This window comes from Amblyomma americanum, chromosome 7 (assembly GCF_052857255.1).
Source record: "Amblyomma americanum isolate KBUSLIRL-KWMA chromosome 7, ASM5285725v1, whole genome shotgun sequence".
Lineage (NCBI taxonomy): Eukaryota > Metazoa > Arthropoda > Arachnida > Ixodida > Ixodidae > Amblyomma > Amblyomma americanum.
This window is the reverse complement of record NC_135503.1, coordinates 35,775,177-35,800,776: the sequence shown is the minus strand read 5'-3', so window position 1 is coordinate 35,800,776 and position 25,600 is coordinate 35,775,177. Positions and strand designations below refer to the sequence as shown.

General features: G+C 45.7%; 1 protein-coding gene across 1 annotated transcript in view; it reads right to left on the bottom strand.

The window, feature by feature from the left end:
* Positions 1–25,600, bottom strand: part of LOC144098890 (structural maintenance of chromosomes flexible hinge domain-containing protein 1-like) — an 85,880-nt gene that overhangs the window by 17,740 nt on the left and 42,540 nt on the right. Inside the window, exons 25-42 of the mRNA XM_077631822.1 lie at positions 24,091–24,231; positions 22,675–22,837; positions 17,680–17,893; positions 16,895–17,024; positions 15,161–15,241; positions 14,581–14,739; positions 13,522–13,647; positions 13,218–13,300; positions 11,339–11,544; positions 10,608–10,720; positions 9,213–9,268; positions 9,024–9,108; positions 7,379–7,510; positions 6,110–6,262; positions 5,351–5,477; positions 1,730–1,849; positions 624–709; positions 427–546 (exon numbers count right to left, since the gene is read on the bottom strand). Coding sequence (XP_077487948.1) covers positions 427–546; positions 624–709; positions 1,730–1,849; positions 5,351–5,477; positions 6,110–6,262; positions 7,379–7,510; positions 9,024–9,108; positions 9,213–9,268; positions 10,608–10,720; positions 11,339–11,544; positions 13,218–13,300; positions 13,522–13,647; positions 14,581–14,739; positions 15,161–15,241; positions 16,895–17,024; positions 17,680–17,893; positions 22,675–22,837; positions 24,091–24,231 — 2,295 coding nt within the window. The remainder of the gene's footprint in view (positions 1–426; positions 547–623; positions 710–1,729; positions 1,850–5,350; positions 5,478–6,109; positions 6,263–7,378; positions 7,511–9,023; positions 9,109–9,212; positions 9,269–10,607; positions 10,721–11,338; positions 11,545–13,217; positions 13,301–13,521; positions 13,648–14,580; positions 14,740–15,160; positions 15,242–16,894; positions 17,025–17,679; positions 17,894–22,674; positions 22,838–24,090; positions 24,232–25,600) is intronic.

The window sequence follows — 25,600 nt, the reverse complement described above, 5'->3', positions numbered from 1 at the left end:
CTGGTAAACCTAACAGGTATAGTATATTATGCCAATGACGACTGAAAGCAAGACTCGTTTGGAATATCTCCCATTTCTTTTCATAGTTGTGTTTCATGGAAAAGCATGTCTTTAGTTCGAACTAGCTTTATTGATTCGAAATTTGAAACTGTCCGATTCGATTCGCAATAATTTTTACTATTCGTACTCACTATGTAACCAACAACTCCACATTCAGACACTTCTGCTCGTAAGGCATCATAACAATTCCAAGTTGTCTTTCCTTACAAAGAGAAGCTTCAGCAGCCCATTGAGGTGAGAAGCTGCCAACACCAATCTATCCTTTTGACATTGACAAGCAGTCAGCTATCATGACCTGCACTATTGCAAGCAAGCCTTTTGCACCTGCACAAGGAAATATGAAAAAAAAAATAGAGTTCCACTTGCCTTTCCGAGCACACCAGGCTCCTCAGGGTAGGGCGCAGGCAGGTAGGTACGCCTGTTCTTGTTGTCCATTATTTGCTTCTGTTGCTCGCAGATCTTGAGCGCAGGAGCAACATGTTGCTCCTGAAGTTTGCAGGCAAGGAAAAGGAAGGCATAAACTGATTAATGTTTCACCTTTTACAGCTTCCCAGGGGACCCACCTCTTTGATGAAGTTGCTGTTGAAGCCTAGTCTCCTCAACTCGCCCCTGAACTTGGACTCTTCTGTTTGAGCGTCTCTAATCACAGCTGCAACAGAGAAGAATTTTCCTCGAACAGCCCCGCTTGCAAACTATGAAAATTCCGAGTGAGACATTCACCGAGCCTAACTGTTATATTTCATGCTGATGGAAGTCTAGGCAGTGCACAGAAAAAAAAAAAACTTGACTGCCAATCACACAATGCGATGCGACAAAGGTGCGCTAGCAGTATTCGTTTTGCCTTTCACATTTACAATAATCACTTTCGCCATTGCGTCTTTCAATCTTAATTCACTGTCACTGTTTTTGCTGACAAGTGGGCTTCTGGTGGGTGGAGGCTTTTGGAGGGAGAAGACTTCGGATGCATAGACAGTGGCGTTTTTTACCAACTGAGGGCTATACCGTGAAAGCAAAAGAAAATGCACTCATATACGGAACTGTTGCTGAATTTCTAATTTATCTTCATTTCATGCGTCGGCCACCTTGGCCAGATACCTATCAGAAGACAGATAAATTAAAAAAAAAAAGTTCAGGCATTGTTTTTTTTTGCACAGTTAGTCAAATCTAGATAATTCAAACTGAAAGCGTACTGAGAATTTGTTCAAATTACATAGAGTTAAAATTGGGGGAGCCCTTTGTAACACACCCAATGCTGACGGGACAAAAGCGTCTGTTTGCAAAAAACCTACAGTTCAAACTAGGCAAGCTCGAATAAATGAATTTACAATGAACTCAAACTATGTTCCGTGGCAGCCCTGTGCTAGTGCTTTTTTTTGCCCCTTCTTGTGCAGCTAAGTTGCTCATCATTACGAAAACCAATTTCTTAATGAAAGCACAGCTACTTGAACAGAAGTCTGATTCCATCAACCTTCCTTGAAGCAAAGCAACACACACTGAAGGGAACAAAATATTAGGGTTGAATTTCCTTTGTTCCCGTATCTTCCCTCTAGACAAGTCTCACACAATGTTATCAGTGTCTACTAGCTGTGCCAAACTTACATGGTGCCACACGTACCATGCTTATACTAAACTTCGAGTAAAACAAAAGGGAACCCAAAAAGCTACATGCCCTCAAGTTCAATGTAGATGTTCTCAGTAGTCTGGAAAAGGTCCTCAAAAGTCTGAAGTTGCTTCAGTAGCTCAGTCCTCTTCTTGGTCAACTTCGCCATTTCTTCCTGCTTTGAAGCATCTGAAAAGAAAGACAAAACTTTAAAACCGTTGCGATACCAGGCATGTACGACACACTGAAGCATTTCAGATAACAATGCTACCCAAGAACAATTGGAACTGAAGTATTAAATTATGCTGCAAAAAAAATTAATTCCTGACTTATAAGGTGCTGTTTGTGCTTGTAAAGATGTGGCATTTTTGCCTCCCTGTGTTGGTGAGTGAAGTGGCTACCCTTATGGTCCCAATACCCCTATACAGTGACCCCTATACAGTCACTGACTGATATTTCAGACTTGGTGAGGCCTGAAAAATGGTTCGAATAATTGAACAGTTCAAATTTCTAAAGACGATTACGATACTCCCTAATGCAAAATTTGAGCGGAGCTCTGTAGATGTTCTCGGGCTCTGTAGGCTCGTTGATTTGCTTTGCTGGGTGGCGACGACCTTAGTTCGACGGTAGCATCAGCTGACGAAGATAACAATGCGCAATGCACAGTGATAGAGTGTGTAGCAGTTTAACGCGAGACATGATCGGCTGGGGCAATAGCCTACAGCTCTTGTGCAGAGGCCAGTGAAGCTGATCAGTTCGCGGCGCCGCAAGTTTGAATCCCAGCCGTGGCAACTTTATTTTTATTTAATTATTTACGGTCTGCCTCAGTTACGCTGATGACGGTGATGCCGCTTACCCCATGAATGGGCGTTTAAGAGCTGCACTAAAAAAAAAAAAAGAGAATCCATGCACTTCACAATAGAAAACCTGCCTCAAAAAACCACGCTTGCAAACCTCTCGTCACCATTATCAAAATATGCGAGGTGGCCTCGGATGATGCCATTAACCATGCTGTGAACGAATTTTGTGCTAGCGCACCACAATGGACACTCCCCTCAATGCTCACTGCACAATGCGAGCATGGAGTCCCGTACCTCTAGGCAAAGATGGTCGCAAAGGCCAAGAGAGAGGACTCGTGGAAAGAAATAAGCGCCACTGACACATCCCCCCCGCACTATGGGTAGCATCATCTGCATAGCAGCAGACACTGCCGCCGTCTCGTTATAATGAGCTCACGCTCTCTTCTTTGTAGGGTACCTTGATAGGAACGAAGTGCATGCCATAAGTGGCAACAATGAAGATCAGCAATTATCAAGCCCTTCTAAGTCCATATTTCTGATTAAATAAATACAAAATGGCGCTTTCTGCAGCAACAGAGTCGGCTGATTGTGCCACTGATGCTCGCTTGCGTCCATATTAAGTTGGAAAATTCAATTTCTGGACTCCACATAGTCCAAAATATTGGCTGTGAACGTGGATGTACTTCTACGGGGCACATGACAGTTTCTCAATGAAGTCCGGCGCCTCCTGCAGCAGCAAACAGTTGGCTGGTTGAGGCAGTGATGCTCGCCTGCATCTATTTTAGGATGAAAGATTGAACTTTTGGACTCTACAGAGTCCAAAATATTGGTTGTGAACATGTACGCAGAATCCAAAAATACTGGTCGCAAATATGTATGCGTTCCTAAGGGGTGCGTGAGGTTCCTCAATAAAGTTCGATGTGCAGTCGAGCCTACTTATAACGAACATGAGCATCATGTGGCGTCCGTTCGTTATATCCCCAAGTTCGTAGTAAGTGCACCACAGCTTTAAAGTCTGTACAGTTGCTTGTCAAAACACAAAATTTTTTTCTATGCGAAGAAGTCCGTGATCGACGTCTGTTTTTGCAGCGCAGATCCGATGAGGGACGTTTCCAGTTTATTTAAAGCAGAAGCGTGCTATCGCCGTGGCCCTTGGCATAGACAAGTTGTCTGAGGCTCTCTATGTAGCACATTGCTAGAGGCGCACTTATGGGTGCTGGCTCTGAAGTTTCATCCTCATCTGATTCCTCTGCGTCACTCTCGTCCCGCACTTCAGAAACAATGCCCTTGTCCGTGCACACGGTTCCGTGGTATCGGCGTCGTCATCGAAAGAAATAAAATCATTACAACCAATGTCATGACTCCCCATGTTGGAGTCGACAACGCGCTGCCACAAATCACCGCCAGGCTGGTCATCTTCCGAAGCATCAGGCTCGGCATCAGACACCGTGTCGACGAAGCCGGCCTTGGGGAAGCAGTTCCGCACACCAGTGGCCGTCACCTTCGCTACGGCCGCTTTCATCACCTCTACCGCTGATTAGAATGGCAAATGGGCACGGTGTTCCCGTCCGCCATCCCGAATTACAACCAGGGCCCCAGATTTGAACGAACCCAATGAAACGCCCGCACCGCAACATGATAAACAAGAACATTGACAAAAGCGCGCGACGGTGTAGACATGCAACGTGCACAGGCGGCAATCAAGCCAATCAAGCTAAAGATACAGACGCACAGTGCCAGCACAGAGACCAATGTGGGGTGTCCGTGAGCGTCAGTGCAGCCATCTCTTGGCTCCCACGGAAAGCGTGCTTCACGGAGCGTGGCCTCCACGATCGGCACTAGCGGCGGTGCAGTTGATCACGGAGGCCACGCGTGGATTTGCCAGAGAGTGAGAAGAGGGGGGGGGGGGGCATCACCGTGGAAAGGGCAGCTCACTTCAGAGCGGTGCGAAACGGGGCGGGCAGTTTGCCTGGGGTGAGGCTCAAGGAAACATACTGCGCGCCGGGCACATAAAGGGGTCAGAGTCAGGTTATCTCGCATCGCGGCGCAGGGTTTGCGCCGTCCGTTAGCTGTAACCGATCAGCAGGGATTAATGACGTTCATTATACGTGTGATTTTGTGCCATTGAAACAATGTACATTTTGACGGTCACGCAGGTCTCGTTCGTCATAAGTGAAAGTTCGTCTTAAGTGGGGCCGTTATATGTGGGCTCGACTGTAGCACGCAGCTCCGAAAGATTGGGGCCCAAAAAATCAGTCAACTACGGTACCCAGATACAATTAAAGAATCAGCAGCAAATGTCACTTAAAGGAGGTCCTCCAGCCAATGACGTCTGTCGACTGTCATGATACTGCAGTTAATCCTCTTGTACCAATCATGCGGTACGCACCGTGAGCAGTGACCACACACACAGCCTGCACGCTGCCGATGTTGCGATCACCAGTTGTGTGGTATGCGTCATGAGCAGTGAGCGGTGGCACACAGCCCGTGTGTATACCGCAAATGTTGTGCCGGTCACATGATACGCACCACAAGCAGTGAGAGGTGGCCATGCGGCCGTAAGTAAATCCCATCACATCAGTCACTAGCCTTCATGGTTGCTCTGCAAGTACAGTTAGGGGGGTTAGAGCACATTACGACTCGCGACATACCATGGGAAATGGGGAAATTTTTGTACACTTTCTTCACAAGGCAGTGCTTTATGAAGGAGCACCCGCCAGCTATTCCAGCAGCTCGCACTGCAACATAAGCCACCACTCGCTGTTACCACATCGTGATGAGTAAACTAACAGAACTGATGGTGTCCCCCTTGCAAAGCAAGTTAGGGGGCTGGCACTGAAATAAGAGGTGGTGGCGGCCATAAAGAGCGCTCCTTTAGGGGAAAACTTACCATTATAGAAGAGGAAAGGCACTTCGTAGTTGGGGAGGACCGTCTTGTTGTTGTTCAACTTCGGAATGAACCGAAGAATGTACTGAAAACCATCCACACCCTCAGTGTTCTCCTGGATTTGCAGGTTCTGCGGGTAATGCACATACCAAACGGTCATGGCACGTTTTGTGTAACCAAACTATCAACTGTAGCTAGACTGAGTAAGCTCCATGACACTACTCTGCCTCAGCTCACAAAACAAGTAAAGATATGCTGGCATGACAGAAGATGGTTGTGAGGCTACAGCAAAAGCTTCCTCACAAACAGTTCATGCATACAAGAGTTTCTCTTTTAAAACACACTTCTGCAACCATGTTGAGGTTATGGCCCCAAGAATGTTGTATTGAATGCTGTATACCCAATGCCCATGTGAGAGAGTTTCAAACCAGCCTAAGCATTTTAAAAGCAATCAAAGCCAAAGCATAAGGGTTCTCACAGAACAACTATTTTACTTGGTCTAAATCAATTAGCCTTCTAATACAGTTGTATCTCAATTGAACAAAGAGTGGGTTAACAAATTTCTCTGCGTACAAAGTGCGCTAAAAAAAGAATTTTTTAAATTCTCGATTTAGTAAAGCAACTTGCAGCTGCTTTGCACTCTATTTTAAACGTCCAGTGAATATGCCAGCGAATGCACACTCGATGCAGGACCAAAATAGCAGCTGCTACACATCTACACATCTACAACAACAAGGAGTGAGTGGTGGCACGAGCACTTACCTGTACAACTGCACAGCCTTTGCTGATAGGCACTTGGTACTGGTTCACATTACCCTCAAAGTATGGAACTTCCTTAACGGCCGGGTCTGGGGACACCACTTGCAGTGTCAGCACCCCAGTAATGTTCATGGCCGTATTGTTGCCAAATCGGTCCTGCAGCAAAAACATAAAACAGCTGATCATACAAAGCAAACTTATACCTGTGCTACGCGGGCGTTTCGAATGCCTTCCAAACGAATGTCATTCGACTCGACTGCCAAACCTGCGCTGCTACACGATGTTTTTGAACAGCATTCGGTTCACATGACATTCGAGTTAACGGAGCTCCGCGGAGACATACGAGATTTTGGAATGCCTTCGAGGCGCAAGCGCGACTACTCTCTACCGCAGCGTCTTCGCGTCATAGGTGGCAGCACAAGTTTTGAAGAGCAAATACGTTCGTTAAACGATGAAATTCTAAATACTATTTATATACACTACACGGATCTTTTCCAGAAGTTTTGTTAGCAAGCAAATATTTATCGCGTACTCTGAAACCCATCGTAGGAAAGAAAGGCAGTTATTTTGGCCCGGTGCCAGTTTTTTCACTTTGTGCTGTTGCTTTTGCTGTGTTTTGTCTTTTTATTTTGTGTGCGTCTGTGCGTACATTTTAAGTGAGCTTTTTTTATTCAGCGAAGTTTATTGCACTTTTTTGTTTTTTTGCGACACACACAGGAGATAGAGCCCAATGTAGCCAACAGACCGCACACAAAAAATGGCAGGGCTATAGGCTTGGGCCTCTGTTAGAACAGAGGCTATTAGTAATGAATAAATAGTAAAATTTATTAGAAATGACATATTACCTTTAAAAGTAGCAATTTTATAGCGGACTGTAACTATAAAACTTAACTGTTGCTGCTATATTTGTTTAAAACAAAACTTGACGGCAGCAGCGCCCCTGTAGCTTGGCGGCAGAATACTGAAGCTTTCGAATGCTTTAGGAATAGTCATGTAGCACCGTGCGGGTCCGTCCAGTCCGAATGCCATTCTAAGTTTCGAATGCCGTTCGACTCGAATGTCATTTCAACGTACCCGTGTAGCACAGGTATTAAGCAGGGATGCCTTTTAAACGAGGTTTGGCTGTGCCTGTAATTCAGCTACCTCTTTCGTATGTTCTGCACGCAAGCATAATGCGACATCCAGTCGTGTTCTAAGAGAAAAGCTGTAGGTCCATTTAAAGGCCAAAAGGACCCGTCTGAGAGCAGTCACACAAAGCAAGCAAGGACTTACCGTAAGGTCCAGCTTGAGGTATTTGAGCAGGTTCCGACAGGAAGACTTTGCTTGGTTTGACACAGACGGGATGATGGGATCTTGCTGGGGCGCCAGCTTCACAGGGCTGTCCGGCACAACCGTGAGTGAGATCTGCAACATCAAAGCATGCACACTTCAGCGTTGCTTTTTTTTTTTCACAGTTAAAAATAGGACATGCACACAACAAAGCTGAAAAAGTAAAAAAATGAGGATATCAACACCAAGACTGGTAGAGGATCATATAATCATACAATTATGCTTACGCTATGCTGTGAAAGTTGCAAGACTTAATGAGAGCAAACGTTGCGTTTTCTTTTATTCTTAATCTCTGCCACTTGCACCCCTTCTTTAACCCCGGCCTTCATGATAGGGTCTAGGTGTTCACCAACTGTGGGTGTTACTGCACCTTTCTTTATAATTACTTATAACTAGACATGTGCGAATAGCGAATTTTCAGTTCGAAGTGAATAAGAAGCAAATAGTTTGCAACTTGTAGCATAGCACTAAAAAAACAAAAAACAAAAGGAGGCAATTCATTAGAGCTAAATAGCATACACCAATAGGTATGGTTTGCAGAATTGACTCCGGCAAAAAATTCAAATTTAAAAACTGAGACAAAATGAAATAAATGCTTTCAAAATATGCTACATAATGTTCAAACAGCAGCAAGCCAAACCGCACTACGCATCATGGTCTCAAGCCCTTACATTACGATTTCTTACATGCTGCTGATTTAATACAGAAAAGTGGCAGACAGATTTCTCAGACGAGTCGCATTTGATGCCACAATTTCTCTGACCTCGTTCGCATGGCATACAGTCACGTGACTGCACCGCGCACGCGTGATCACGTTTGTACCACTGCCAGAGGAGACTATGGCCCAAGTTGCCCGTTATGCTAAAGTCGAAAGACGGTGGCAAAGGCACCATGCACGCGGCAAAAGAGGCACACAGCGGATGTGGCAAGTGGCACGCCACTGTATACCAATCAGAGGATGCGGTACCCACGATTTCTGTGATTGCGTAGACCAACCACAAAACATTGCGCATTGCGCCGCTCCAAACAGGGGCACGAGGAGATGCGAGCACGCCCTCTTGCACTGCCAGATGTGCTGCTGCATAAAGGTGCGGTGTGCACTTATCCTGCACGTCTAAATGAAACTGTTCCCAATTCAAGCCTCGGGATATATCCTGTAAACAAGTGGTGAATAGCATAATGCTCCGATTATATTGTCTACTGTATAGATTTGTGCAGAGCTCTTTGACTACTTTAACTATCTTATCCATTTTGCTAATGACATTGCCCTACTTGTCTCTTAACACCTACATCTGATTTTTACCTATGCCTAGTTTCCTCTTCGCCGCTTTTAGGCTACCTCTGCTCTTTAGAGCATGCTTGATTCTCTCCATATTAAACTTCCTTATGTCAGCAGCCCTTCCACCCTTGCTCTTATTTACTAACTTCAATAGCTCTGCTAGTTCTATTTTGTCTCTAGGGCTAGATGCCCTCATGCTTTGGCGTTTCTTAATAATCAGATCTGTCGTCTCCTGATACAGCTTGCCAGGAGCTTGTCGAACCATACTACCACCCACTTCTACTGCGCATGACATGAAAGGTGACTTACAATGGCACTACTGAGGGTATGCTTGCCATTGTTGAAATGGAACTGCATGTTGTACTCTCCAGACTTCTCAGGCACCCTCACTTTCCTGAAACACACGTAAAAAAAAAAGGAACAGGGCACAAGAGTCAAGGGACTGCATCAAATGATAGCTACTCCTTAGGATCTAGCTTGTACTGAAGACTGAAGTACCTGAAGTGATAATAGCCATTGGGAGAGGTGGTCTCAACTGGAGACGCTGTAAACACCTGGTTCAAGAAAAACAAAAAGAGCAAACAGAAAAATAATCAAAAAGACCATTCACCTTTTAAATGTATTATGATGGCTAGCAATCAGCATGCTAGCACTTTTTTTTTTACTGTTCAGGAAAACACCAGTGTTACAGACCAAGAATTTATTAACAGCACTTTTGAAACATGAATTCACGATACAATACAACCTCATTGATAAATTTGTTTTAGAAAAACGCCCCAAAAAAATGTATTATCCAGGAAAAACCACCTAATTTTGAGAAATGTAACTGTTGAGTAAGATACAAAGGCATTTATTGCAAACATCGATTAGCTTTTCTAGGAACAAGGACTGAGAGGCTCATTTTCTCGTGCTTGCAAAACCAAGTCTGCATTTGCATCCTCCTCATCGCGGAAGAACCTTCGCAACACACCCGGTCTGTCTATGGCAATGGAGAAAGAAGCCCGGATCCCTTTTTCATCGTTTTCAAAATCTTCGACCCCTCGAAGCAATGCACAGCAGTGAAGCCACCACAGCAGATGACTGCTTCATCGTGCTTGCTCTCCGCATTACCCAGACCCAGCCTTCTTGTATGCAAGCGCATCGTTGTAGTTCCCAGATGCTTCGCCCCCTTGCACTTAGGCACTCTGAAGAGGATGCTGCATTTCTCCCCTGTCATGTAGCATCCCCATCACAGCGGCCCGTCCGTATGTTTTTGCACCGTTAAAAAAATTTTCCTTTAATGCTTCGCTCTTTTGCATCTCAGGATGACAGAGAAGTCACCATGGCCGGTGACTGTTGTTGAATTTTAATGTTTAATGTTGTACGTCACCAGGTTCAGCCCACTTGCAAGTTTACACATGCACAGTTGTCCACTAAGAATATCATATGACAATAGTTTGTCGCAATTTTGAATGTGGTGCGGTATCCAGAAACACATTCACCGGGAAAAAAATATTGTGTCTATGGGCATCTCTATTGCCCACAATTTTCAGTGTATGAACTCAGAAAACGTATGAACCAGGAACGCATCAACAAGGCTATGCTGTATTTGTGTTACAAAACAGCTTGCCTAGATGTGCTCAGAATGGTGACACCTTGAATGATTGTCCTTAACATGCTACAAAATCACACATGATCATCCGGCCTAAAAAAATGCTTTTCAGCATTATCTCCATGCTCCCATTATTTAGCCAAGTTCCGCCAATAACATAAGCAACAAAAAATAGAACCAACCTGCAAACTGTGAAAACAACTGCACAATTAGAGTCAATGCAAAACCGATCAGTGCAATTAGCTTCGTTAAATTTCACAAATGTGCTTTTCTCTAAGTAAAGAGAAAGCACACTCCCTTACCTTTTGGTGATTCTTTGGGGCACAGTCAATGCGAACCAGTTTCATGCTCAGCTGTTTACCCAAGACGGAACACATAACATTGCCGTCTTCTGCTAGAACATGTATAGTTGTTTCTGCACAAAAAGCAAAACAGAAAAGTGCAGCTGATTAGGAGGCAGCAAACTAAATAAATGTTCTTATCAGAACCAAAATAACCAATGACATCCAAAGACTGCACCTATGCAAGTTGTCACTGAGCACTGCAAGCATGAAAATTGATTGAGAGGTTTGGGAAACTTAGATAAAAAAAAAAGGTTAGGATGTACAGGTGAAAGTTCTAAGCAAAAAACCTTCAACCAGCACAGTGCTTTGCATATAGGAACGACAATGGAGCACTGAAGAAACTCCTCGCTGGAGACTAACACTTGCATGCCGAGTGCGAACTTGATGTTTTGCCCCGACGACACCGCATTAAAACACAAGAGACGTAAAGGCCCTCATTTCATTCCAATAAAGTTCGGAGGACACCCTCAGTGTATGCCCGGGGTTCTCAAACATAACATCACAGAACTGCGGAAACCAAAACAGAGTTGTGACTTCTTCAAAACTGCTGTAAAGTGGAATTGATTTATCAGTGCCATGGTGCAAACAACAGAACTCGATTATAACGCGAGGACAGACTTGAAGAGCTAAAGGTTTGGAAAAAAGCTCGCGATACATTAACTGCCAAACATGACGACAGGAAACCACACCTGGCAGCTCATCAGCAACAGTGAAGGTCTTCTTCCCTTTGTATTCCACGTTGAGCTCCACCGGCTTCTCAGGGTCACAGGTTAGGTGCAGCTTGAGCACAGGGCCGTTGATGATCGAGCGGCCGACAGTCGCCTTCGTGCCCAGTGTGAACAACCCTCGGCAGTTGGTCGAGCATATGTTGAACTCACATGGCTTGGGAGGTACCCTGCAAGGAGCAGCCAACAAATGTCCAAAGAACACAGGAGCCAGGTTGCAATCCTCAAGCCCCTTGAATCAACCGATGCTCTGGGGAACTTTAGTAGCAGAATACTTCATTTCATTAGGTACAATTAGCTGTTCATTACATTGTGCGCTGAGAGGTCTGTTCAACTGAAGTAAAAATGACTCGGTGGAAAGCAGTCACTGCTTTTAGGGTCAGGAGTTCCAATAAGTGCAGTATGTACCACAAAGACCACACAAAAAATATCTGCGAGGTGGAGGAGTTTGCTTATGGATAAATTGCTTTTGCATTTTGCCATCCCTATTGGAACGAGTTTGGGATTTTGCTTAAACCCATGAAGTTAAAGCCACTGCATACTGTTGCAGACAACTAATCCCAATAATAAACTTCCAATCCAAATGGCATCGATTCCAAATGCCAGGCTGTTTTAACACGTAGCATCCATGAAACATGAGCAGGCACTACAGAAATAGATGATAAGCTATCCACAAATGCTTGTGCTGTGTTAATTATCACATGTATGAGTATATTAACCTGTATCTCTGCACTACATAAAATCCCCAGAATAGACGAAAGTATGCAAGCCCATTCAATTTCACACCGTTGCAAGATTGTCATCTATGGCAGCCATGCTGAGTACACAGCCATGTTGAATCACATTAAAGATTTCCTTGAAGTTGTGGGAATCGGTTTTTCCTGTGGCAGCCATGCTGAGTCCACAGCCATGTTGAATCACATTAAAGATTTCCTTGAAGTTGTGGGAATCGGTTTTTCCTGTGGCAGCCATGCTGAGTCCACAGCCATGTTGAATCACATAAAAGGTTTCCTTGAAGCTGTGGGAATCGGTTTTTCCTGTGGCAGCTATGCTGAGTCCACAGCCATGCTGAATCACATTAAAGATTTCCTTGAAGTTGTGGAAATCGGTTTTTCCTGTGGCAGCTATGCTGAGTCCACAGCCATGTAGAATCCCATAAAAGATTTCCTTGAAGTTGTGGGAATCGGTTTTTCCTTCGACCGCCGGAGGCGGCTCTTCTCTCGAGGTACACCGCGAATAGACTACCCCCCCCACCCCCGGCCTCCCTACGTGTGGCAGCGAACTCGACGAAGAGGCGAACTCCTTTCCCCATCCTCTCGTCTATAGCGGCAGTGCGGGAGTTGGCGATAGGAGAGACTACGGAATGAGAGCGATGTAGGCGGAAGGGTCTGGACCATGATGGGAGCCGCAGCTGTCAAGATGATGCCACTCCGTTTGCGCTGCTCGCCCGCCCGCTGCCAGTGCTGCACTGAGGAGGCCCCCAGTTGGGGAGTTCCCCAATAAACACCTTTTGCCTGCTGGTTATTCCTCGGTGTGTTGCTCCTTGCGGCCGCAGCTGTGGTCCGAGCTAGCGGAGCGGTCGGTCCTGACTCAGACTGCACTGAAGACCCCACAAAAAAATGATACCTCCTGACATAACCGAACGTAAGCAGCTTATTGCAGCATTATTTAATGTTCTCATGGCTATATCATGTTCCCTTACCAAAGATGATATAGTATCCTACAGATTTTGTACTACTCAGCAATGTAAGGCTGCATGGAGTAGCTGAAAGCATAATTAAATTTGTCCAGGTCAAAGGGGCACATGTTGCCCCCGCAAAAAATAGCAATTAGAGGGACATACGGCGTTTTGAGGGCAAGGGTGAGGATGCCGAAGGAAGCCTTCCCCTTGGAGTCCGTCTTCACTGGTTGCTGAGGAGGTATAGACTGGAAAAGCATAAAATGCAAATGAGGTGAAACTAACACAGGGCAGCAAAACGAAATTATCAAAGGTGACCAAAGTTCAAATTTGGATCGATAAGTAGTAATCAGCCAAAATAATGAGACTCTTGAATGTCTAGAACTCAATTTTGCACACCGTTCAAACCGCAGAGTCAGTCAGACAAACACGGCCTCCGAGGTCAAATTCGCTGCTACCCAAGCCTCACCTTGATAGCCTCGTCCGTGCCCAGCACCACTTTGATGTTAGCCTCTGCGGAAGGATTGCCCCTGGCATCCTGCAGTTGCACCATGAGCGGCTTGGGCAGCTTCCCGTCTGGGGTCACTGTCACGGGCTGCACAAAGGTAGAGTCACCACGTGAGTGCACACTTTTGAAAACAGCCAAGACTGCCACACGACTACGAATCACCACTCACTGCCCAGAGCAGAGCGAGAGGCTCCCTTATTTCAGTGCCAAACAATTTCGGTAAACCAAGCATTCTCCTACCACCCTTTCTTGCACTCGCCATTTCCTAGTCTTTGTGCCCAATGCACACAGAAATCCACAGAAAATCAGTCACCCGTGTTCATGTAGCTGGTGTTTAGCATCATTCCCTACAAAAGGTGTTTGCTGTATCACGGCCCGATCCGACAATTTTGTGATAGCCGACGGCTCCGACCAATCGCAGTAAGATAAAGCGAACATGCATACACCGGCCCTGCAAGTCGGGCGCATTCTTTATGTTAAGTTAAAAAAAAGGAAGTAAATTCTCGTAAGACAAAAGTTGGGTGGGTTCAATAGAGAGCATATCAGCCATCTGTTGAATCTTTTGTAAGGGCCGTGACAGCTTATTTGTGATAAGGCATATCTCCTTGTAAAACTACTTTATTTTGTTCATACGGTGCATTATGCACTTATGTTACTCTACCGTCTAGCTTTCGAAGCTTGGATTTGTTTTCGTTGATTGTGTGCATTCTCTCATGGCTGCCTGTCAATCACGTTTTTTGTTTCTTTGGCACTGTAAAATGCAACTCACCAGTGTTTTTGATGTATGTGCTCACTCCTACTCCGACTGCCAAGAGGCAGTATCAAATAAACAAACAAACAAATAATGCGAGTGGGTTCATTACATGAGTAAATACGGTAACTTGGATAAAAAGCACCTCCTGAAAAAACAACTACAGAAGGAGCACTCAGCGCCTTGCCCTGGCTGCACACCTAAATTTTCAGCCCGTAGAAGACTGCCTGCACCACTGAAGCCAGTTGCGTCAAGATCTTGTGGCCTACCTCAGCCGGGTTGTAGTTGATGTAGGCCAGGCTGGCTGGAGGACCAGGCACCATGTTAAGCCGCAGGTAGTCCTTGAGCCCTCGCCACTGGAAGCACACTTCTTTGCAGCCAAGGCTGCTGTCCATGAACTTGAGGCCTTTGACGTGGAACCCGCAACTCTACACAACATGCACACGCAGAGACAAAAAAAAAAAAACATTTTACATCGTGCGTCAGTAATCTACATTGCTAACCCACTCCTTCCAGAGCTACTATTGACATCTTTCATGCCACAAGCAAGCAGTTCGATCAGTCCCTGAACAGAAAGATTTTACATGTGCCCCACTATCTTGCTAGCCTATGTTCACAGGACGTTCTTTTTCCCCAGAAACCTTTCTAGCCTGATATACAGCTACACATTTCTGCAAGTAAACAAAATTCCCCTTATTCTTAAATACCATACACAAGCACTGTCTACCCAGTAGAAAGTACTGAACACCACGAAAGCTCTACTTGAAACCTGCCTGTAACAATACTTTGAACACTTTCAGTATTTCCCCAATAAAGCACTCAGCATCAAAGAAAATGAAATGCACCCACCTGGTCCAAGGACTTGACTACATCGCCATAGTCTATGCCCTCCGCTATGATAAGAAGGTCCGCAAGGTCCTTAATATGTAGCTGGGTAATAGAAAAAAAAAAACATAAAGATCAACCTTCCGTACTAGTAGAAGACTGCAGTCACAAACAGCGGCCTTCAGAAGATGCATGCAAGCACATGAAGAGCTGAAGTCCTGCAGCAAATGCACAGCAAAGAGCACAAGACCATGCCTACACAAATGCACCCATTAGGACAGCACTTTTCAAAAGTTTGTGCATTCGGTACAGTTCACACGCCACAGTTAATGGCACAATAAACACTGCACAGGTCACGTGCTGAAAGTTTCACCCCAGTGAGAGACAGACCGTCTTTTATCCGTGACATAACTCTGATGCCTTTGTTGTGTATTCAGGCAACCACTGTAACTCAGTCACCACTCCTCAGGTTGCTTACAGTTCACTGAGGTCAAGACACAGCAATGAGTGAAACCTCGTGGATGATGATAAAGTTCCCTAGGCTTTTTTTTTGCCCTTCTTTGGGGTGAAGGAGTAAAAGCAACAGCAGTACTCCTCTCAATGCCATGACCCACATCGGCCAAGCCTACCAGACCACACAACCTCACAGGGCCCCCCAACATACCTCAACAATATTCTAGCTCATCAGCAAGTGAATGTGGGAACTTACAACACATAATGCCAACACCAGTGGCGTCTGCCTAAGTCTCACATAGTACTACTACTGTGAAAAAAAAAAAAGGGCAATGTCAGATCAGTACTTAGTAACTTGTATCAGAGTGCCATTTTGTCTTTACATTTTCTTTTTCTTCGAAGGTTGGAAATTAAAGGCAGCCTAACAAGCTGACTAAGGTCACAACAGGGGTAGGAAACTTTCCTATACACCACTGTCCAACAGACACAGACGTCAGCACCAATTCCTCCCATAGAGGTCGGAGGGAAGCCAACTAGAGTGTCGCATCGTCGACATGACAACGGTATCCAGCAGGAAAAAAGTTAATTTCCGATCGGGATTTGAACCACTGCCATCGAAAAAGGAGCACCTTTGTATCCCGGTCATTCGGACAATTCGGCCATGGCTGCTGCCTTATCCCGCTATGCGTGTGGGCAGGGATCATTTTAAGCAGGATCAGTCCACCTCCACTTGCCAGGGGCGCACTAACTGGAGTTTCCTACCCTGGTCAAAGCCTCCTCCCAGACATGTGCAGGCCATGCATGCAAGGCACACAAAGCAACCAGCCCATGCACAGCAAAGGGCTGGGAGACAAGCAGCACCCTATCCAGACTGAGATAAAGCTCGGAACACAAGCTCAATCATTTTGGAAGTGCTAAAAATTTGACTTAGACATGGAGAGACAGGCAAGGACTAGTGCTCGTGTCTCCCCGTGTCTGTGTCGCATTTACAGAACTTCTGAAAAGACCTACATGCAACAACTAGCCTGCTCTGCCCCCGACAGGCTCAAGTTTGTCTTTACTAAAGTGGAATCTTGTTAACTCCAACTCACTCAATTCAAAGTTCGAACTGACACTTTGGTCGTGCAAACATCAAGTGTGTTTCAGCTGTACCTATTTAGACTAAATTTTTGGTTCCTATCAAGATTTAATTATTCACCGTCAGCTGCGCTGTCAAGCAGGACATGCTGTTCATCAACATGACACATAATCTGATCCCTGTCTTACTACAGCTGGCTTCCAGGCCTGTACCTAGAGAGCACCCACCTTTTTGATGGGATTGTGGAACTTGTCCGTGAGGCTGATGAGAATGTCAGACTGGTGGACTTCACCAATGCGCACATCGGTGGTTCCTTTGCACGACACCTTCAGGATGGCAGGATCACCATTCTTTGGCCTGTGGTTGAAGAAGACATTGCCACAATTGTGAACAGCTGCCCAAAACAATGAAGTGCAGGCTAAAAGAAGCTGCAGAAACCCTGTCCATGCTGGAGGACTTCTGTGAACAAATTCCTCATTGTGCGCATGCAACGGAGCATCTGGCAGCGATTAGGGCTATTGTCGCCACACAAATTCGCACACAAATGGAAGGTTGTGTGGTCGCAACCCAGTCGGGCTCTAGGGGATGCAGGCGACCCGCCAGATTCACCAGGCTGCCGCCATAACCTCTCGTGCGCTTCTCGCATAAGCTTTCTTCTTTCGTTGCACAGACCAATCTTCCATTTCGAACCTGATTTGCAGACGACCCTGAATCTAAGGCGACCCCCCCAAAAAATTGTGCGTCATATTTTTGGGGAAAAAAAATGTCTTAGATTCGCTTGAACACGGTACAACCAGTACTTTTTGCAAGTCAGAACTCCAAAGTGCACCTCATTTTCATTCTTGACCTTTAACCAAGAGCGGCATCGCTAGCACAATAGACGGTGTTTCAAAACTGCCGCCAAACCTGGCTCCAACAACCCTATAAGCTTGATGAAATAGCACTAGCAAGGCTACTAAGCATGCAGGAAAGCAATTGAGTTCAGGCCTTTCGAAGGTAATCACAGACTCACTTTACAGTAAAGGCAAAATCCACGACACGACCAGTGTTGAGGGACACGTGGCAAAACAGGGTCTGCTTCACAGAAGACGGGCAGTTGATATCCGGCAGGCGTCCAGCCAAGACTTGGTCCTTTGGGACTTCCGCTGTCCAGTTCAGCTTCAGCTTGGATACCAGGTTACTTGTCAGCGTTATAGGCTTGCCTATTTCATCCCGCACTTCAAATCCTGCGAGAAGAGGTGACAACAAGAGCTCTGAACACTTTGCTAGCCAGCTGGCCACGCTATGCGCCTGCTATAAGAACAGCCTCAACTGCCATGCAAGTGAAGGACAGTTGCCCTTTCTAGCTCCTGTTCAAACAGTCAGATGCCGTGTAAGGGGGGACACCGGTCTTAAAACCATTTTCCTTAATTTCCAACCAAAATTAATAAAACTTTCCATGCTTATGCAGTTTTTTGTGCAGATTCCAAAAATGCTGTTATTTTTTGTGTGGACCAGTTAGTTTTGACGATAATTACAAACAATGCACTAAAGTTTGTGAAAACCACAGGAAAATAACCACTCAACAAAACCTTACTACTTATACATTGCTAGATACTAGAAAGAATAAGTAACACAATGTTGCAAGCAGTCTTTGATTGGATGATTATTTTTTTATTTTATTGCAGATTTAATTTCTGTAGTCAAAACATGCCAACACAACGGTAGTACAAAAGGCCATTCTAAAAAATTTCAGAGAAAATCAGCCTGCAACATTGTGTGCTGCACAAACCTGACTTCATGCTGAAAAAAAAAAAATTATTGCTCTATCCTCCATAGATGTTGAGATATTGGATTTGCTAACTTGACAGGTGTCCGATATTCATTTTGAGAAAATGACAAAAACTAAGAGAACTCAATTTCATGCGAGATGATAGAAAATAATGGCATATTTGCACATGGAAATGGCTAACAAGCCTCAAGCATGTAATCTGAGTAACATTTTTCACCCGCACGGCCCTTCCTCCACGCCTGCTGTCTCTTTTAAAATGCATATTTGTGTGCCGACACCTTCCTTCAGCGCAAGTCCGTTCCTTGACTGCCTTAACTTTCTTGTTTTTGGTTGAATCGTGATGAAAATGCACAGTCCTCCGCAGGTTTTCCACGGTGCTTTCAAATACGCTATTGGTTTTCAGATAAATAAACAAATTCATGTGATAATTAAAAACCAGTCTATTTTTTGGAGCTACATTAACAAAAATAAAACGGCCGCCCAGTTTAACCGCTACGCCATTCTAATCACGGGCATCTCTGCTCGAACTCCGGCACGCGGTCCTTCGAAGGTTTAGGTTTATGTGGGTTTAACGTAACAAAGCGGCTCAGGCTATGAGGGACGCCGTAGTGAACGGCTCTGGAAATTTCGACCACCTGGGGTTCTTTAACATGCACTGACATCGCACAGTACACGGGGCTCTAGAATTTTGCCTTCATCGAAATTCGACCGCTGCGGCCGGGATCGAACCCGCGTCTTTCGGGTCAGCAGCCGAGCACCATAACCACATAGCCACCACAGCGGCCAGTCCTTCGAAGGTTTCGCATATCCGAGATAACATCAGCTGATGTTATCAACAGCACTCCCCCTCCTACCTATCCCCCCCACCCCCGGTGATTTCAAATACTCTATTGGTATTCAGATAAACAAACCCACAAGAAAATTAAAAACCAGTCTATTTCTTGGAGCTACATTGAAAAAAAAAAAAAATGGCCACCCAGTTTAACCGCTTGCCCCTATTCTAATCACGGGCATCTCTGCTCGAAGTCGGCCACACGGTCCTTCCAAGATTTGCGTATCCGAGATAACAGCAGCTGTTGTTATCAACGCCCACAGGGGTGATTTAAAATACGCTATTCGTTTTCAGATAAACAAATCTACGAGATAATTAAAAACCAGTTTATTTCTTGGAGCTACATTGAAAAAAAAAAAAAAAACGGCCGCCCAGTTTAACTGCTTGCTGCTATTCTGATCACGGGCATCTCTGCTCGAAGTCCGCCACGCGGTCCTTCAAAGGTTTTGCGTATCCGAGATAACATCAGCTGTTATCAACATCCCCCCCCCGGGTGATTTCAAATACGCTATTGGTTTTCAGATAAACAAATCCACGAGATAATTAAAAACTAGTCTATTTCTTGGAGCTACATTGAAAAAAAAAAAAACGGCCGCCCAGTTTAATCGCTATGCCGCTATTTAATCACGGGCATCTCTGCTCGAAGTCCGCCACACGGTCCTTCCAAGGTTTTGCGTATCCGAGATAACATCAGCTGTTATCAACATTCCCCCCCCCCCCCCCTGGTGATTTCAAATATGCTATCGGTGTTCAGATAAACAAATTCATGAGATAATTAAAAACCAGTCTATTTCTTGGAGCTACATTGAAAAAAAAAAAAAACGGCCGCCCAGTTTTGCTTATCCGAGATAACATCAACTGCTGTTATCAACATCCCCCCCTCCCCCCCGCTGTCAGCCAGGGCGACATCACCGGACCCGCGTCGTCGCTCGCGCGCAGACGCCGCCCAGAAACTGGCGGCCATACTGTCAGCTTTTTCTCTTGGGTCACTCACGGTAAGCGCCGCCAACGAAAGCTGCACGGAACCATGGTCGACGCTGTCGATTACCAACTGCACGCCGACGCGGCGGTTCGCGGTCTGCCGCCACGTACGCTATGCTATGGCCCGTTATCGTCGGCGCCGACGACCACAGATCATAGTTTTCCGCACTGCTGCCTATTTTTTACGCATTTATCGACGTTGCAAGCTCCCCGCTTCGACTCTGCGATTGCTCACATAACGAGTTGTTCAAAATGGCGGCACCTCAACACAACTTAAAAGAGCGGGAAATTCAAACTAGTTAAAGAGCGCCGATTTCGCCACGTGGTACAAGGCAGCCAATCGCGAGGCCGCGTCTTCGTTTTTGTTTCTGGCGTTTTTTACGGCTTTGAACAGGCGCAGCGGCTGCCGCATTGGCGCGAAACAAAGCCGGTTAGAGGTTATCGCGAGCCCGCCGGTTAGAGGTTATGGCAAGCTCCATTATCAAACAAGACCGGAGAGGGAGCGTTATAGCAGATGGGTTTGAACTGCACAGGCATAGAAAACTTGCGTATTTTGGTGCATCCTCGCGAGTTCCTGCGCCGCGGCGGCACATTCCTCGGGCAATTTCTCATGAACTACGCGTTTCGATCTCCAAACTTCACTTGTCGGTGGAAAAGAATCCGAATATGACAAAATTGAAAAACTGATATTTTCGCGAACAGATCAGCTTCAAACGCCGCTGTGCGAGACCACTAGGCTATCACCGCAACCCGACCGCGGCGGCAGCGTTTCGATGGAGGCGAAACGCATAGGCGCTGGTGCGCTGTGCGATGTCAGTGCACATTAAAGATCCCCACGTGGTCAAAGTTATTCCAGAGCCCTCCACTACGGCACCTCCTTGACTCCCTCCTTTACATAAACCCTTCCCTTACCCCACCATTCAGGTGTCCACCCAGATGTGACACAGATACTGCGCCATTTCCTTTCCCCAAAAACCAATTTTCATTTTTTTTTCGGGCTCTGAAGACCCGTGTCCCCCCTTTAGAGAACCTGTTGTTCAATTCCACTCAATTACATCAATTACACGATCCTGTGGCCCAGTAAAAAGAAAATTGCTGACATTCCCTTACTTTTACTTCAAGCACTCATCTGAAGCTTCATTTTAGTAGATTGACATTCTATACAAGCTGTGCATTTTGCGTACGCTACAAGTGAACACCATACCAACCCAAAGCAAATCAAAGGAGGTGCGTTTGCCTTCAGCGCTCGATCGCAGTTTTCCAGACATTTCCTTGCATGTACGATTTATGCACATCTGTTAGGTGAAAATTATAAATTTGTGTCTGTACTAACCACATCAACCATCTGTTTTGCGATCAGGAAACAAGTGGGGACGGGAACATGTACCGGGTTGGCCAGTGTAATACGACCATCAAATGCCAGGGGTTGCAGCAATTAAATCTACTCAGACTACCGTAAAAACCGGACTATAGGTCGACCCCCCAACTAACCAATTCTAAAAATAAAAAAAAATCTTTTTAAATGGAAAAAGTACCGAAAGTCACCCTTACCTTGAAACAAATGCGACTCAACAGGTTGCACAATGGCGACAGTATTTATTTTCATTTAAATGCTGCCTATATGTACACCTGGCCAATTTTTTAACAGCATCGCGCGCCCATCAAACCGCGTGTTTGTCAGCACCTTATCATCGCGGCATGGAGCAGCGAAGACAAACGAGGTACACGCATGTGTGCACATGCGCTTACTCTCGCTTCTTTCGCCGCTCCGTGCCGTGATCTCCACCGCTTTCACGCGGATGCATTCGGCAGTCACAGGCAGTGATATTGCACGCAGCTTCCGGACAAACTCAGCAACCTTTCCTTCCAATTTTGGATACGCTGCGGTCTGCCCACGGAATGATGTTTCCTTCTGGTTCCTGCAAGTTGTAATATGCAGCTTCTGCCTCCGCCAGTACCGAATGCTCTATTCAGATACTCCAAATTTGCACGGTGCCGCCAGGTTGCCGTGAGCTTCTGCTTACCCAGTTGCGTTTTTCTTGAAGGCGACGGTGAATTGCTGTCGGGTTCCGCTCATTTTGAAACAAAATGTGAAAAAGCAGCCTTTAACCAAAATAGCTTTGCAACAACGGAAACGCAAAACGGAGGTGCCACAACGTCACCACGCCCCGCTGATGGCGATGGAGGCTGTTGACTTCAGACGCCCATTGTTGCAAGACTTCCGTAGTTTTTCCGCCAATGACCAGTATATAAGACGGGGGTCTAATTTTCGCCATGGTTTCTTGAAAAAAAAGTTACGACCTATAATCCAGTTTTTACGGCACCTTAAAATAATTACTTGCACTGAAAACAGAGTGAAAATCAGTTTTGAGGCATCTCTCATACTATTCTTAGCTGACCGAGAAAAGGGAGGCAGAACTCACTGAGTCCAGTGATGGGCTCCCCAGCAACCCACACCAGGTCTCGGCCATGCTCCAGCTCTATCTCATCCCCATCCTCCCCGGTGCAAGAGAGGTACAGGCTGGCCGCCTGGTGGCTCGGCAGAACCGTCAGCACTCGCTCAACGTTCGCTATGTTCTTGAAGTTCTGCCAAAGAAAAAAAAAAAGGCAATGGCACCATGGTGATGTCACAGTAGGCCAGGAGTAAATACACAATCAGGAACAAAGTGATAGATCAGGTGAAACAAACGAAGGTGCCGCTGCACTAAAACGCACCAAAGGCAAGAATGACTTTGGAACCTGCTGAAAAAAAAATAGCAATATGAGGCTGTCTTGGCCAAGGTGACAAAGCCTTTTCTCTCCTGTGACAAGACTGTTGTGGTGCACTGCGTTTTATGGCACTAAAGCGCCTAAGGCATGCGCCAAATGCAAGGTTGCACAGGTCTCTCCCCATGTTATTAAAGCTAGACACTTAAACTGTCACAACTTGTTTAAACGTTAAACGTACTGTTGCTTTTAAGAATGTAAAAACACACTAAGAATCAGCACTGCCCACCTCTAGTGCCTATAAGTCACTACAATAAAACTGACGCTTACAACTTCGCAACAACAATTGCCGAAAACAGGACATAAAGAGAAAACCCTTCGTTCTGTTTGTTTTGCATTCTTGACTATGCACCACTGCATTTTTTGTGCATGTTAGACATACCAAGTTCAGACGAGAAAGTATTCTAAATGCCAAAGAGTACATCATCCCACATAAATGAAAACAAATCAATACAGTGGATTCGACTATATCGAACTCCAAGGGAATCGCGAAATAGTCTACATAAAATAATAGTAATAGATGAGCTTATCTGTAAACAAGAGGCAAGAATACACTGCACCCGCACTAGGGTATGCTAGTGATGTGTCCACCGGCCTACTGACAGCGCACTGCATGCAATGCGTCGCTAAGCCTGGACTTTTCACATCAAACCATAGAGGACGGTACTTGCCACTAGCCACTCCATACAAAAAGTGGACTAATCCTATTATCAGTGCACAATAAATAGACTAAGCTCATGTTCGTTATAAGCGGGCTCGGCTCTAGATGTGTTTGGCGGGGTGTTGGTGACAGCTCGAATTATCTGAAGTTCCAAATTAACGGTGGTCAAATTAGCAAGGTTTTACAGTATCACGAAAAAAACTCTCGAGCAGTTTATCATTTGATGCAGTTTAACAGCACAAAAGGACAAGTAAAGAAGCTTTGCTCCCTTCCCGACAGAGATAAACTAAAATTACACTTGGGCTGTGAAGAGCCCCACAGGAAACAAGAAACAAAAGTCCAAATTCTCTCTCATCCGTTTTCAGCATACTACTTCCTGCATCACCACCAAGGAAAAAATTTCCAGGCTCACCTGAACTTCGAACCTGGCAACAACCTTCTCTTCTTTCTGCACGTGCCGCAGGTTGAGGGGAGCGCCCGTGATGGTGCCCTTGCCGCTGTTAGACAGGTCAGCCGTGTACGTGGGCAGGCCACTCTGACGGGGGGCCTGGAACTGAGGTAGGGACAAAAAGGAGGAATCACACACAATCAAAGGGGCACTGAAAAAAAACCAAATCCAATTTTTGTTCTTGGTAAAAACTGATTGTCTAGGTCCTTGTGACTCTGTTTACGTTTGTTCGGCAGCCTAAGATGCATTTATTGCTGAGAAAATGGAATTTAAAAATGTAAAATTTCCCCTCTTAAACAGTCAAACTCTTGATGTCAGTATTGAAAGGGACTTCATGACCGCTGTTTGAGAGTAAATAACAGCGTAGCCTAAAGTAGAATACGACAAAAGCAGCAGCTGATAACAATTGGCCGTTGTCTGCAGTGTGCTGTACTACTACAGTGATGCCTCGTTATAGCGAACGAGAAAAAAATCATGGATAAGTTCGCTCTAGCCAACATAAAATTGTCAAAAACGCGCGCAACACAGGCGCAATTTAGTCACTGAAGGGACAGCAATATCAGGCTATCCTTACTAGAGAAACAGAGAGACATTTTCCCAGGTTTTGGCGGCGTTTCTAAGGCGCTCGCGGCTATTCCGAAGGCCACAAAAAAACCAAGCGCCAGTTAGGTTGGCTTTCCCGCACAGCACCGCAAGCGCAGGTTAAGCGTCTGCCACGGAGGCTTTCCTGCATCACAGCCGTGTCGCGTGGAAAGCGGTACGTCTGAGCGAAAGCTATCGCCGTTTTCGCCACCTCCGCGACAGCAGACATGAGCGCAGGATTGTTGCTGCAAACTTACAACCACCTGCGCTGCTGCTTCCAGGGTGCTATCGACGGATGCCAGAGGTGTGAATGCGCACTGACTGCCGGACTGCAACCCACACGCCGCTGTTGGCGAGTGCGACGTAAAAGTGCAATCCTCGGCGCGAAAGCTTGCCGCATCAGCACGTCACTTGTGCAGTGCGGCGAAACCAGCCACCTACATCTCAATTGGCACAGTTTGGGATTGGGGAGTTCGATATATCCGTTTCATGGCCAACCGCGTTTGATATATAATGCGGAAATTGCATGCATTTGTGAAAAATATTTACGAAGAGTTTGATATAGCCAATAATTCGTAATGTCAGTGTTCGTTGACTGTACTCTGACCAATCGCAACAGTGAAAATCAGCTTTTTAATGCCTGGCTGTATCAAACAAGCCAGAGGCACTAAAGTTCTTGCGCCAATAATATCTTGTTTAGGCAACAAGAATAGCTTTGACAATGGAACATTCCCTTGTCAGGGAGGAATTGTGTGTGGTTGTCAGAAATGTGGGTGGAGTTTCACTGCAAGCTCAAGCTCTATCCGAGCACAGCCTTGGTGATCGGCAAAAAACAACAGTCTTGATGTCATCACGGCTTGCTTGTGAAAACAGCTGGTGGTGTCAATATATC